At 35.5% G+C, this 14,412-nt stretch overlaps 1 protein-coding gene across 1 annotated transcript in view; it reads left to right on the top strand.

Moving 5' to 3' along the window:
- LOC114249720 (TIP41-like protein) overlaps positions 1–10,014 on the top strand; it is a 110,525-nt gene extending 100,511 nt beyond the window's left edge. Inside the window, exon 6 of the mRNA XM_089732673.1 lies at positions 9,982–10,014. Within this exon, the coding sequence (XP_089588799.1) occupies positions 9,982–9,999 (18 nt within the window). The 3' untranslated portion in view covers positions 10,000–10,014. The remainder of the gene's footprint in view (positions 1–9,981) is intronic.
- Positions 10,015–14,412: the final 4,398 nt, after the last annotated feature.

The raw sequence follows: 14,412 nt of genomic DNA on the forward strand, positions 1-14,412 counted from the left end.
GTTGTTATTATTATTATTATATTTTCTTGTTCTTCTATAGTCCTTTCACTCGCAATTTTTCGAATCCTAGTTGCATTACGGCTTCGTCGGGAAAGATTTGATTGTGTTGGTCGCGGAATGGCTTTCTTAATGATTACCTATCTCGGCACAATAAGTTAATAGAAACTCGAAACAAACACATCAACCGGTCAATTTCAAAATTTGACTCTATTCACTGAAATATGAAACCTATATAATTAACCATAAACTATATTGCGTTTAGCTGTCAGTTGCGTTTTGTTATTTCACATCAGTTGCATTTTGTTATACCACGTTTTATATCACGTCCCACGGGACCGTAACAAAAAATCCTATGTCCTTCTCCTGGTTATAAGCTACCACCCCACCAATTTTCAACCAAATCAGTTCAGCCCCGTGGTTCAGCCGTTCTTGAGTTATAAATAGTGTAACTAACACGACTTTCTTTTAAATATACAAGATTAGATTTCCCTTAAATAAATGATATATATATGATCCAAAACCAACCTATAAGTTATAATGTTTTTGAAATTATAGACACGTTTAAGAATAAATTTATTGAATTAGTTTCATCAAACAAACTATTCATGGAAACGGCTTGTTTTTTCTCCAAAATAGATGTAAGTCATAAATGTTTTTCACATTGCTTCGATATAGGAGGTTGTATAAACAAGCGTATAAAATAAAATATATGTATGTACAAATACATAAATAACAAAATGCTATCTTGTTTGTTGAAAAATCTATTTATTTGTAATTTTTATGCGTGTCAGCTCATCCCAACATGTAAAGATTTTTAGAATTGATAAAACACTAAATGTACAATAATATATACCTAGTCAGGTCATAAATTCTGTCACATGTTTAATGTAAAATAATTGAAACAAGTTTATTCATTATGTAACCATTCATATACCAAAATGAACTTAACAAAACATAGATTCTTATGATACTGAAGTTTATTCAAAATGACCTTCGTGATTTTGAATACAGGCCTTCAATCTGCGCGGCCAGTCATCTATCGCAGCACGAACGAGGTCCATGTCAATATCGGCGGCTGCCTTAATCAAGGATGTCTTGAGTGACTCCAAATTGGGATGAGGCTTTGAGCACGCCTTTTCCTCCAAGTGTTGCCATATTTTGTAATCTAACGGATTCAAATCTGGACTGGAGGAGGGCCAGTCTTCGTGCCGGATGAAGTCGATTTCACGCGCCGCCAGCCAGTCTTGTGTGCTCTTCGCTCTATGAGCTGGCGCTGAATCTTGTTGGAATACCCAGTGCCTGTTATTGAACATAGTATGAGAAACAGGTTCCACAAGGTTCGTCAGGACTGTATTTTGATACACAACTGCATTCGTTTTTACACCTTTCTCACAAAAATGTACCTCTGTTAAGCCCCAATAAGAAACTCCCAACCATACCATGAGCGAGGATGGAAAATGACCTCGTTGGACACGCGGAATACGGTTGCTCGCTTCTTCACTACTGTGTGCGTACACCTTATCATTTTGTTTGTTGTAGCTCTCTTCTACGGTAAAAATTTTTCATCCGAAAAAAGAATTTCCCGATATTTTTTTCCCGCGTACCGCTTCAACAAAGCACGGCATCTCTTCAGTCTCAGGTCCATTAGACGAGCATTCAAACGATGTCCTGTTTTTCTTCGATATGCCCGAAGCCCTAAGTCTTCATTTAACATCCTTTTCACCGTGGTTCTGCTTAACCCCATCTGAAGGGCCAACAGTTTCTGCTTACGTTTGGGATTTCTTTGAATTCGCGCCTTCACAGCTTTTATCACTGCTGGAGTCCTAACAGACCGAGAGCGACCACTTCTTGACCTGTCATGTACACTAGAGTCTTCATTGTATCGTTTGATGGTACGATAAACGAATCTTTTGGCTATATTCAAATTTTTCAGTATGTTAAAAATTTGAATTGGCGCGTAACCGCAACGATGCAACGCAATAACTGCAACACGGTCTTCTTTAAGCGTCCACTCCATATTTAAAAATGAGTAAAATTCTAAAAGTATACATTTTTATTTTCATGAACAGTTCGAAATTCGAATTCAATAAACTTTTTTGTGGCCAGCATTCTAAAAGAAAAGTTTTTACTGTGTGACAATACTTATGACCTGACTAGTTATTTTGAAATATTTTCTCATTATTTACTGTTCGTTTTTAAAACCATGATTTACATACGTCGAAAGCAATTTTCTGAAGCAATAGTGAACATACGTAGCTGGTGTAACGGATTATTATAATGGTTTCAATCACGGAATAGATAAAAATAGTTTCTGCATACATAATATGTAAATGTTTGTTGTTTGTTTTCTGTTGAATTGCCCATAGTTTGTTTAATATCAAATGATGTTCAAAATTCCTAATTTTATTTATTCGAATTTAAATCCTAGAAGTATTTCTCTGCCATGTCTGTCCCGCACATCAACCTATATGTAACAAACCCTAGTTTTATCTAGAAGATTTTCTAAATGAATTTAATATAATTTTAAAGGTTTATAGTAAATCAAATTTACTGTTGTGTAAAGAAGTTAGATTGAAAACATTTTTAAACTGATCTAATAGCAATGCTAATGTGTAAGTGTTACCAAAATTGCAATTCACATTCGGCTGTTTTTTGGAGCACGTAACGAAAAATTTAGGGAAGGAAACGAATGGTCATAAATTAATAAAGCGCATTGGTTATTTCATTGCTTTGAGTCATCTTTACGTTAGCATCGATTTACAAAGATCCCGCCGAATCGCTGGTCAGTATCATCTAGAAACGCGTAAACTATCCTCAAAATGTTATTGTAAGCATTCGCTTACGCAAATATATCGGTAATAACACGGAGATATCGATTCGAGCGTCGACGGTAGATCTTTTGATGTTTCAATGCTAGTTTACTATCGTCTTCAGGTTATTATTGTTTTCATTTCGTAACACTAATTCTTTGGAACGCCTTTTAATTTTGAGAGGCTAAAATTTTGATTTGAGTTTTGTTAAAAATGATTAATGTTTCTTTCGATCGAAATATTAGGCACTAATTAATAAACATATTTCAATTTTACGACAGGATCTATCATGTTTAAAATTAATAAAACATCATAAGGAATCACTAGATATGGGCGTGATTAAAAACTCATGTTTTAACAATCAAATTATAACTCCTTCGATCAATAATATTGATCGAAGTATAACTCAATACATTTTATTATTTTTGTAATTGTTTTATGTCATATTTAAACAATCACATTTGACAAATAACAATAGTCGTCGGACATATACAAAATCAAGTGTAAAATAATTGAAAATATGAAAATGACAATTAAAAAACTAGATAATCATGTTTGCTTGCAGGATCTGGGATGGACGAAGCAGTTGTTTTTATTATTTTAACTCAAATAGAAACAGTCTAGTAGGTACTTCTTATAATTTATAGCGAATCAGGGCACGGTAAGCTATTGTCTGATAAAAATAAAACATGAACTTCGTCTACGGACTTATGAAAGTCGTTGACATACAAGCTGCACGACCGAACTTTTATATTAAACCGACCGGATGCCAGGACCATTTATATGCAATAAACTCTAGTCCAAAAGAAAGTCGACTTTCTTGCAAAGATTACGCTACTGTATCAAATCTCTTTTGGGTCATTCATATGGTAATTTTATGGCTGGTTACCTTCTTCAGAACACAGACTCTTGGCGATTGTTATAGTTGGAGTCTCACATGTATGTTTTACCTAGTTTCAGTTTCTCAAGACTATTCGTTTTTTTGGTCGATTTATTTATTCAACGGATGTATCTGCGTATTATGAAATACACACACATAACATACATAATACAAAGAGAACAAAAAGTCTCCGGGGATTTCAGTTTTGCAACTGGAAGCGTATCTACCTACTATTATATTTTCAATTTATCTGAATAGCAAGTAAGCTGAAGCGTATTTAAGAACGCTCACGGCGGGTAGTCCGCTACTAATGTATTTATGTTGGCATCCTCCTAGCATTGTCGTAATGAAATAGTACACTAGTTTTATTTTCTACTTTGAGTTTAATAGACATTATTTTTGGCAAGGAATACTCTTATTCGTCTGTCGTTGTTTCTGCCAAACAAAAGATATAACGAGGTCACCTATAATTAATGACTCTGACCTAAATTGGAGTACGACAATTTTATTAATGAAAATAATTTTGTCTCAGATATTTAATGATGAACTGCCAACGATAAGACGATTTCGTTTCAGTTTTGTTTAAATTCTTGTATTGTGTAAAACAGGGTTTTTGGAAAGGATTTCTCATAATCTTATAACTAATAAGAAAATAAAGATAATTTCTGAAATTTTTTTGAAAACAACTTATTAGATTCTGAAAACTTCTTATTAGATTTCCGATTTTTCGATAAAAGTCAGTTGAGTAAATTTATTCGGCTCTCAAATTATATTAAATATATTTACATTTTTACGTGTCTGTTTCTTCGGGATTATTATCTATTATTTAATTCTCCAGAATTCGACGCCTATTGACTTTAGAAAAAAAAAAACTAAGGTAGGTCCGAAATGTATAATAGTGAAACAAGTATCATTCAATAATCAGACGCTTCTCCGGGAACGATTCACTATTCATGATCAGTGTAACATGATCACGACGGTAACCATTCTCTGTCAGGTGGGCAGTAATCTTATCTAGTTATAAGGGCACTAAAAAAATATGCCACCAAAGCTTACCGGAGCCCACGAATAATCTAACTCGGTAGAATAGCTTTCCTTTTGTAGCCCTTCACGTTTGTTTTTCGTAAAAGCGAATATTATATTGATTGCGTCATCTATCAGCAAATATAGGTAGTTAAAGTAAAATGCGAATCATGATATTTCGCGCAAACAAGAGTCTATGGGGTCCCATAATTAACCACTTGGGTGCTGTGACAGAGGACTCCAAAGACTCACTACAAGAGTTTGTCCAATAAAATTCGCATAACGTAATTTTCGGCCAGGAATAAAGAAAATCTATTTGTCTGAGCAAGAGTAGCGGTATCTAGGTTTTGTATGGCATTGTCCCATTTCTTTTTAATACGCTTTTATTAGCTTCAGACGTATGTATGTAACGGAATATTTGAGCGTGATTTTGACCCCCTTCAAAAAGTCGGATTAACTCGAAATTTGGTATACTAACTAAGGACCGATGACAATTAAATATAAAAAAAAATTAAAAAAATATATTGAAAGAATTGAAATTAAAAAAAAAACAAAAATAAATAATAGTTAAAAATTTTTTGCAAAATACGCTTTTATAGAAAATCCAACTAAAAATAGAAAATAAATTTTAATAAATTTGAATTGAAAATAGTGTAAGAAGAAATGATTTTATTGTAATTAAAGCGTGGGATTTCTCTGAATTGCTTAGGCAGCACTAAAGATTACATAAGGAGCTTTGAAAAAGAACAATAACGATTGATGAACTAAAATAATAATATCTTTGATGCTTTACATAACATACTTTGTGATGTATACGAGTACTATCAACAATCAGATAGATCCCACAAATCACTAAAAGACGTTATGTTTACATTCCTTGTGAAATACGATTATTTGATCGGCCAGTGATAACATGTGATGCCTTGCGCATTTTTCTAACGCCTACATCCCGTGACAGGGCGCTATTAATCTTCAGTACCACGGACAGGCTAATAGGTGAGATCCATCTTGAAACGAAAATAGCATGCGTTCTTGTAGACTGTTTTAGCAATTAGATTAGCTAAGTGAACAAACTCATCCAAAATTATAAGCTTAACTCTTCAAACTGGAAATCATGGTGGAAAAAATGGTGGATACACCCTATTTATAATTTATGCAGATATGATTTGAATTACAGGATGCTATGTCTTCATCGTGGAAATTCGTTTTTCATGGATACGAGCTACGAATGTACATCGTTTAAAAAATTAGTACTTGCTAGTCTGATTTAGACACCAGCGTAATTGTGATGCTTGTTATCAATACCTACATTGCGCGTATCATCTCTAAGACGATGACGTTATTTTTCAGGCTATTACTTGGTATTACTTAGTTTCATCCTGTAAAATATCGATGATGAAACAAATATTTGTATTATTGTGCTGGAATAAAGCTCACACACAAAATTTATTTAACAGTAATTTTCATTTTTCTTTTATTAGGTCACTGTGGCCTCAAGCATCAGACACCATATTTGTGCAGCTAAGATTAGGAGTTATTAGAGTTACAGTTTTCAATAAGGTATATATATATATATATATAACTTATGGTAGGATATTCCTTTGATCTTTGGGAATCCGAGTAAAGAAATGCAAACGCAAATCATTCGTACAAAAGAAAACAGATTTCAACAAAATAAAATGAATGTATCAATGTATCATTAATGTAGTCGAAGTCAGCTAAATATACTTTGTTAAGGTGAACTCAAAAACTCAGGTTAGATCTTGATATAAATTTATTTCACACGAGTGGCAACAGATTTCAAATAATAAAAAATATTATCAAAATCGGATTCAGAAAAAAGGTCTGAGGTAAAATTTAAAAAAATACAGTCGAATTAAGACCCTCCTCCTTTTTTGAAGCTATTAGTTAAAAATAAAAGCAAAAGCATTTTTGTCGAGCGTCTAATCAAAAATTCTCCCAAATGATTGTCGGGACCATCTTTATCCAAGTGACTAGTGCATTGTTTAGGTTGATCTTGGCTTTGTTAGGATTATAATAATTTGCAAACAACAAAAACATAAAAAAAACTAGATTTATGAAATCCGAGACTGAACAATGAGTCAAGTTGAAACTTGAGTGATTTTTATTTGTGTTAAACACAAATATAAAAGCGGGGCAGTGTTAATCTAATAAAACATAAAAGAGTAGAACAGTGTGTCCAGTGTGCACAGAGATCTTAAAATTGAGTTCAATGCTGTTGTATTGTTAGTTTTTAGGACTTAATATAGTGAATAAACATATGAACCCTTGCTTTAAAAAGAAATACTTTACCTTTTTGTACTCAATGTATTAGTGTGTCTAATGCCTCTATTATTCAACTTACGTAATTATTTTAAAAATGTTTGAAAATAAAATATGTATTTGTCGGAGACGGTCATAAGTTTGGTAGCTAAACGAAACGCAGCATGATTCTCGAGAGATGGCAGTACGATTGCGGTATCGTCGGAACTCGGCTAACTTCGTGTTACGACAGAGCCTAGCCGATGGAGGCGCGTAGACGCCATTACACACTTACCAACCAGCCTTCTCGAAGAGCGGTGCCTCCGTCCTAAGAACTGTCATTCGTTTTCGTCTGCTAACGTCAAGAGAAGATTTCTAAATTATTCTAAGACAACAAACGTGATTGGTGGTGTTTTCAATATTTCTCTTAGCTCGATCACCCTATTCGCCCCTACGATTCCTGACGATGGTGTTAATAATGTGGTTTCTCCGACATATTAATAATCAATACGGATGTTATAATCAAATATGAAAGTAATATTATTATACTACACAAAATTCATATCTATAGGTATAGTGTAATTGCACTATCATTTATCTATCTATCACAGGCTTGTTTGCGTTAACCAACACCATAAATAAAATTTCATAAGAACAATATTTTTATTGTTTTAATAGCAACACAATAAGTTTTTCATTCAACCCATTCACACAATTTCCAATACGGATAAAATAGTGTAGACTTCTATAAATATGGAACAGTGCTTTCCAAAGATTTCGATTCGTATTTTTTAATCAAATGCTTGAAGTATACACTGATGTTTGAGAATGTCGAATGAGAATCGTTACGATTTAATTAAAAAGGGGCTCCACTTTGAATTCAATTCGAATAATTAAAAACCATGCTGTGTAATCCTTAATTTGTAATTTTATTATCAATTGTGTCGAAAAATGGGATTCGAAGATTTAAATGAACTTATTTAATGTATTACAAGCATTTTTTTTTTGCACCTTTTCATTCATAAAAATCTTAGGCTTATTTATCAACAAATTGCATGAGCCAGTTTGAATTCAGCTGTTTTCGGGACTGATTTTATAATTCGCGAGACTTACTTTATATAGACAATCAATTTTGAACATATTATTACATCTATTTGAAATTCAAACCGACAAAGTAAAACAGGAACTTGACAGCAAAGTAGTCATTATAAATAAATTAGTAGCCGAAAGTTCAGAGTTAAAAACTATTGCGTCAGATCTTAATATACCCATCACAAGGTCAAAGCACTCTGCCAAATCATAAAATAATACATAATAATTTTAAATAAATAAAAAATAAAAACTATCACCGACCTATGCTTGCGAGAGTATTTTCGACCTTGAAGTTTTCGTCACCTTGTACCACTAGCGAAATAACGGTAGTTTATATTAATTTTTTTATTTCCTTACGTTGCTAGAATAATGAACTGAATAAGCTCGACTACTTCGCTCACGCCTTAAATTCTTGTAATTTCTTAAAAGCAATTAACAAAAAAAACGTTTGTAAAAATTCGTCCGCAATAACTTCCTGAACCCTATAACCTTGGACATGTCTCGACCGATTTCGACTATCGCGTATTTTTTTTTTGTAGGCAACTTAAATTCAAATATTAGAGGTATAAAAATAATGGCAGCAGTACGTAGTCAAACACAAAATAATTTAATCAATAAAAATAAGCGATTTTAAAAAAAAATATTTTTTAAAAACACTTCGGCGAGAAACTCGGCGAGCTGATGCTTAGGTTAGGCTGCACGTCGAGCTCTCATCGAAGTACCGTTCCGACGCTGACTTCATGTACTTGCGGATCGATTCGAGGCACAGGTCGTCGTGTCGGTCGACGGTCAGAGCTAAAACGGCTAGCCTGCAAAATGAGGGTATTGTAGGGATGGGAGGGTGTCTATGTGTGTGCGTGCCGCGTAAGCGAACACCACACTCGGTAAGTCAGAACGGGCTTTATGCAAGCTTTGCAAAGTCACACCTTGTTTCGAAGGGACATTTTACTCCGTTTATAGATCAAAGGATAAAATCTACCGAGAAAAAACGCAGCACGGTCGCAAACTGATTTTATATGCGGGCGGAAAGTCATCGATGCATCCAGGGCGACTACCAGGTATTTGACCTTCTTAGTCCAGGGTGCTCGTTGACCGAAGAGGGTGATCGGGGATTTGAGATTTCTCTTCATAATGCAGGAGGTAATACGGGTTGAGTTTCCCCTTTGAAAGAGCATTGCTGTGCTTTTCGATGGGTTAATGTCTATGCGCCATTTTCGGAACCACTGTCCAAGGGTTATTGCTACGCAATGGAGTTTCCTCACGATTAGGGATTTGTTTCTACTCGAGTAGTAAGCGGTCGTGTCGGCGAATACAGTTATATGGGTTGGCGGTGACCGGGGAATATCGATAGTAAATAAACTAAATAGGAGCGGAGAGAGAACGGAGCCTTGCCGGACTCCAGTCGTGAGAGATCGCGGGGTGGAGCGAGTTCCCGCGACTCCATATCGAAAAGAGCAGTTCGACAAGATGTCCCGTATGATGAAAGAGTGAGTCCAGTCCCGTACGAGACTATCCGGCACGCCTATCTTAAATAGTTTGAAAATCAAATCGTTGTGCTAGACTTTGTCGAACGCTTTTGCGACGTCGAAGAAGAGGGCTCCCGTGTATAACGGTTTTGGTCGGTTAAGCCAAACGAGAATGTGTTCCATGAGGCGGTTCACCTGTTGTACGCATGAGTAATTTGCACGGAATCCGAATTGTTCGTCGATAAGAATGCTTTTGGATGAGACGAAGTCTCTGAGGCATTTGTAGAGCAAATGCTCATACAGTTTGCCTAGAGTCATGAGGAGGCTAATTCAGCGGTAGCTTTTCGGATAATTTTTTGGTTACTGGGTTTTTTATGCCGGTAATGTCCGCTTCTTTCCACACCGCGGGTAAGATAGGTACAGTTCGTCATAGCGGTATTGAAAATAGATGCCCACATCCCGATGAGTTGGGCACGTAGATGTTTAATAAAGTGGTTGGATATACCGTCGGAATCAGGAGCCTAGCGAGGACGTAAGTCTTTGATTAGATCTTTAGCTTCTATCGGGGTGAGGTCGATAACTACTGTACCACCGAGTCAATCAAATGCCATTCAATGCTTATTAATTTTTTTTTACATTACTATTTATATTTTTAACTTGTTCTTTATTTTATGAGAGCATTATGTGATTTATACACCTGCCATCCTCCAAGCCTCGCTGTTCAAAAATAAAAATAATTATAACCAGCTCTAGACAAAAAATATATTTGTTCATGAACTTACTGCCTCCAACCAATACATCAAAGCCAAAAAAGCTTAATTGGATGTAACACTTATTATCCGAGGCATTACCGTGCAAACATTAAATCTAAGAAAATGAAAATTGATCTCTCTAAACTTTTTATTGTTTTTTTGTGTGCAAATTTTAATTTTACATATAAAAACTTATTTTTCTGAACCTATTGTTCGAAACTCTATTGTTGCGGAAATTACAAAAAAAATATGTAATGTCTATAAATTCAAAGTATGTGTCAAATTGCGCTGAATACTGCTTTTATTTGTGTTTTCAGTTTGAAATTAAGTGACAAATTAGAAGGAAGGAAGGAAGGAAATGCCACTTTCAGGAAATTTTCGTCGCGGTAAGATGTTCCACTAAAATGTTAATATCACGGTAATGGTCCGGATTCAAGCAAAATTGCTGGTAGGATCGCGTACGAAAGAAAATGGTGGCATTTGTTTTTACAATTTTACTCTAAAATAGGAAGTTATACGCAGTTATCACTTCAATAACTATGCCTGAAATTATTTTAATTAAGTTTATAAATTAAGAGTCGTGCATGAATAGAATTTCAGTAAAAACCGAGATTGACGATCAACATTAGGTAGAAGAAACATTATATTAAACAACCTGTTAGATTCATGATTAAAATTGTTTTATCAAGTTTTGAAACTAGAATACAGTATAAACTGTTGTTGCATTTTAAATGTTTGACATTTACATAATTATTTTTAAACGTATAATCAGCCTCCGGTTGCCATATCATCATCAGCCTGTATCTCTCAACTGCTGGATGTAGGCCTCTCCCATAGTCCGCGACAGTGAACGATCCTCCGCCTTCCGCATCCAGTCTTTCCCAGCATATCGCCGCAAGTCATCGGTCCAACGGGCAGGGGGACGCCCAATGCTGCGCTTACCGGTACGCGGTCTCCAGTCCAGAACAAGTCTGCTCCATCGGCCATCGGTTATGCGACACGTATGTCCGGCCCATTGCCGTTTCACCTTGCTAATCTTTAGAGCTATGTCGGTTATTTTGGTTCTTTGACGGATTTCATCATTTCTGACTCGATCCATCAAAGAAACTCCGAGCATACACCTTTCCATAGCACGCCGAGCGACTTTGAACTTACGGACCAAACATACGGTGAATGTCCACGTTTCAGCGCCATGTGTCATGACCGGCAGCACGCAAGCGTTGAAGACTTTTGTCTTTAAGCATTGCGGGATTGCAGAGTTCAAGATATGACGGAGTTTTCCATACGCAGCCCAGCCCAACTGTATGCGCCTATCAGCTTCCTTCTCAAAGTTGGCCCTGCTCTGCTGAACAATTTGGACTAGATAGGTGTATTCAGACACAACTTCGAGTACCGCCGATTCGACTATTGCAGATCCAGGAATGATATGGTCGTTGAACATGACCTTAGTTTTATCCAGATTCATTCCCAGACAAACACGTCGTGACGCGGCATTGAGCTCACCCAGCATACAGCTAAGATCCTCCGGTTGCCATAGTACAGATAATTCTAGACCAAATAAGCACATTATGTGTATGTGATTATTTAATAAAAATAACCAGTTTTTTTGCCGAACAATCTTGGAAACTGATCGCTACACTGACGACTCTTTTTTTATTTTTTTATTGCTTAGATGGGTGGACGAGCTCACAGCCCACCTGGTGTTAAGTGGTTACTGGAGCCTATATACATCTACCACGTAAATGCGCCACCCACCTTGAGATATAAGTTCTAAGGTCTCAGTGTAGTTACAACGACTGCGTCACTCTTCAAACCGAAACGCATTACTGCTTCACGGCAGAAATAGGCAGGGTGGTCGCACCACCTACCCGCGCGGACTCACAAGAGATCCTACCACCAGTAAAATTGTATTGCTCCAATTGTAAATCTAATTCACACAGGAACCACTAAAAATAAACTTTATTATCAAAGCCATATTTTCGGAGCAGTCAAATCACAAAATAGCCCCATGATCATTTTAGATGTATTTGCTTACAGAAATGTTTGTGGCTATGAAGAATGCCAAAAAAACGAAAGAAAACGGCGAAGCAGATATGGTTAACGATGGTGAAGACGATTCAACAAATAACGATGATGAAACAAACAAAGCAACTTCCATGTTTGCAAAACCAATTAAATCGGACAAATCTACCAACGCTAGAACCATACTTGCCAAAGAATCTTCCAAAGATTCTAAGCAATTTGTAGAAAAATGAATAATAAATAGGATTTATGTATTTGTGTGTTATATATTTTGTCTTTTAATAAAGCTTAGTATTAATAACTTATTCTCATATGAGATGTATTTGCTTTTAATTATTTAACTTTAACAAATTTTAGATGAAGGCTTCAAATCGTCCTTGGGGTGGTTTTGCCTAATGCCAAATTAGACGTAATGAACTTCAACATAAAAATCGTTACGTTGCGTTGCGTTACGTTACGTTATGTTATCGATACGTTATTGTGTCGAACAAATGGGGGTTATCTGTGTGTCGAACCTTAGAAAAGGTATATGTACAGCAGTGGATGGCTGTGGACCGATGATAATGATGAAGAAGGAAGTTTGTTGTATATTTTTGGAAACCTTTCGTTTTTATTTAACTTTTTCAAATTTTTAAGTGGAACATATAGTATATAAACATAAATTAATAATATTTCGTTGCGCTATAAATTAAAACAAAGTTTTAAGAATATTATGAATAAAAATAATGTTGCATTCAATGCTTTTTATCATTTTTTGTCAATTAAAATAATGTCCGAAATATTAGCAAATTTTAAATAATTTTAATTAATTAGTTCCAAGCTTAAAATATTATTCTGTGATGAAATGGAGAATACCAAACTGTTGCAATTCTAAATTATCGCGCTAAAAATTCTAAGCGGGGGTATTTCGTGTTCAACTTTCTATTTTCAATAAATGTAGATGAGTTACAACTGGGTTACTGCACGTTTAATATTATTAATTCACTATGTTGGAAATTGTATAAGGATTTGTGTTTTTAATTAGGATTTGAGGGAACTTCTTTTGCTTATTCTCACTTCGTTTTCGTCAAAACTGGGGGTCATGACTACCTCCTCGCAACAATAGTTTATTCCGGATAATTCCACGCCATTTTCTCCTATCTGCCGCCGAGTGTAAAGCATCGTGAACTGTGTCGAGGGTAGTGCAGATCTGGTCAGTCCAACGTGTCGGGCCTCTACCTCGTGGTCTTCTTCCGTTAACCTTGTCAGTCACCATTAGCTTCTTCAAGCTGCCGTTATCCTTTCTTGCAATGTGGCCAAAGTACTCCAGAACTCTACGTAGGCAGATCGCAGAAAGCCTCGTCTTTTCTGAGTTATTGGAGGATCGACACGTTATTGAATTAACTGTAACGTGTTTTTGCTTAAAGAAATAACCTCATTAAACCTCATTAACCTCATTAAAATCTAACAGGCTTTTTGGTTCTTCAAAAAGGCGGCCTACCTGAGCTGTATCTGCTGTTTAATGCAATAAAAATACCTATCTAGGTATACATAAATGTTATATCTAGTATCTCGTATGTCGTGTATTTTCTATAGTATATACACTAATTTTCGTTACTCATTTTAATTGTGGAGAGTTGCTTGCACGGCTCTATTGTTCATAAAGTTCATCATCATGTTGTTTTGCTGATTTTTTTTATTGCTTAGATGGGTGGAGAAGCTCACAGCCCACCTGGTGTTAAACGGTTACTGGAGCCCATAGACATCTACAACGTAAATGCGCCACCCACATTGAGATATAAGACAGACGAGCATACGGCCCACCTGATGGTGAGTGGTTACCATCGCTCATGGACGTCAGAAATGCCAGGGGCAGAGCCAAGCCGCTGCCTACCACTTAATACTTTCCACAAGCCTCGATTGAAGGCTCGAATATTCAACGAAAATTTTGAATTTTCAAGCAAAGAGAACATAACTATATTTTAGATACTATTTACATATCGAATTGACAGCTTCAATACTTCGAAATCAAAGAGAATATAAACAATAATTTCTTTTTACTCGAAACTGGATTATTTTTGACAATAAAATTTGTATCATTGCACTAATAACGTAAAAAAATAAGA

This window comes from Bombyx mandarina, chromosome 13 (genome assembly GCF_030267445.1).
Source record: "Bombyx mandarina strain Sakado chromosome 13, ASM3026744v2".
Classification (NCBI taxonomy): domain Eukaryota; kingdom Metazoa; phylum Arthropoda; class Insecta; order Lepidoptera; family Bombycidae; genus Bombyx; species Bombyx mandarina.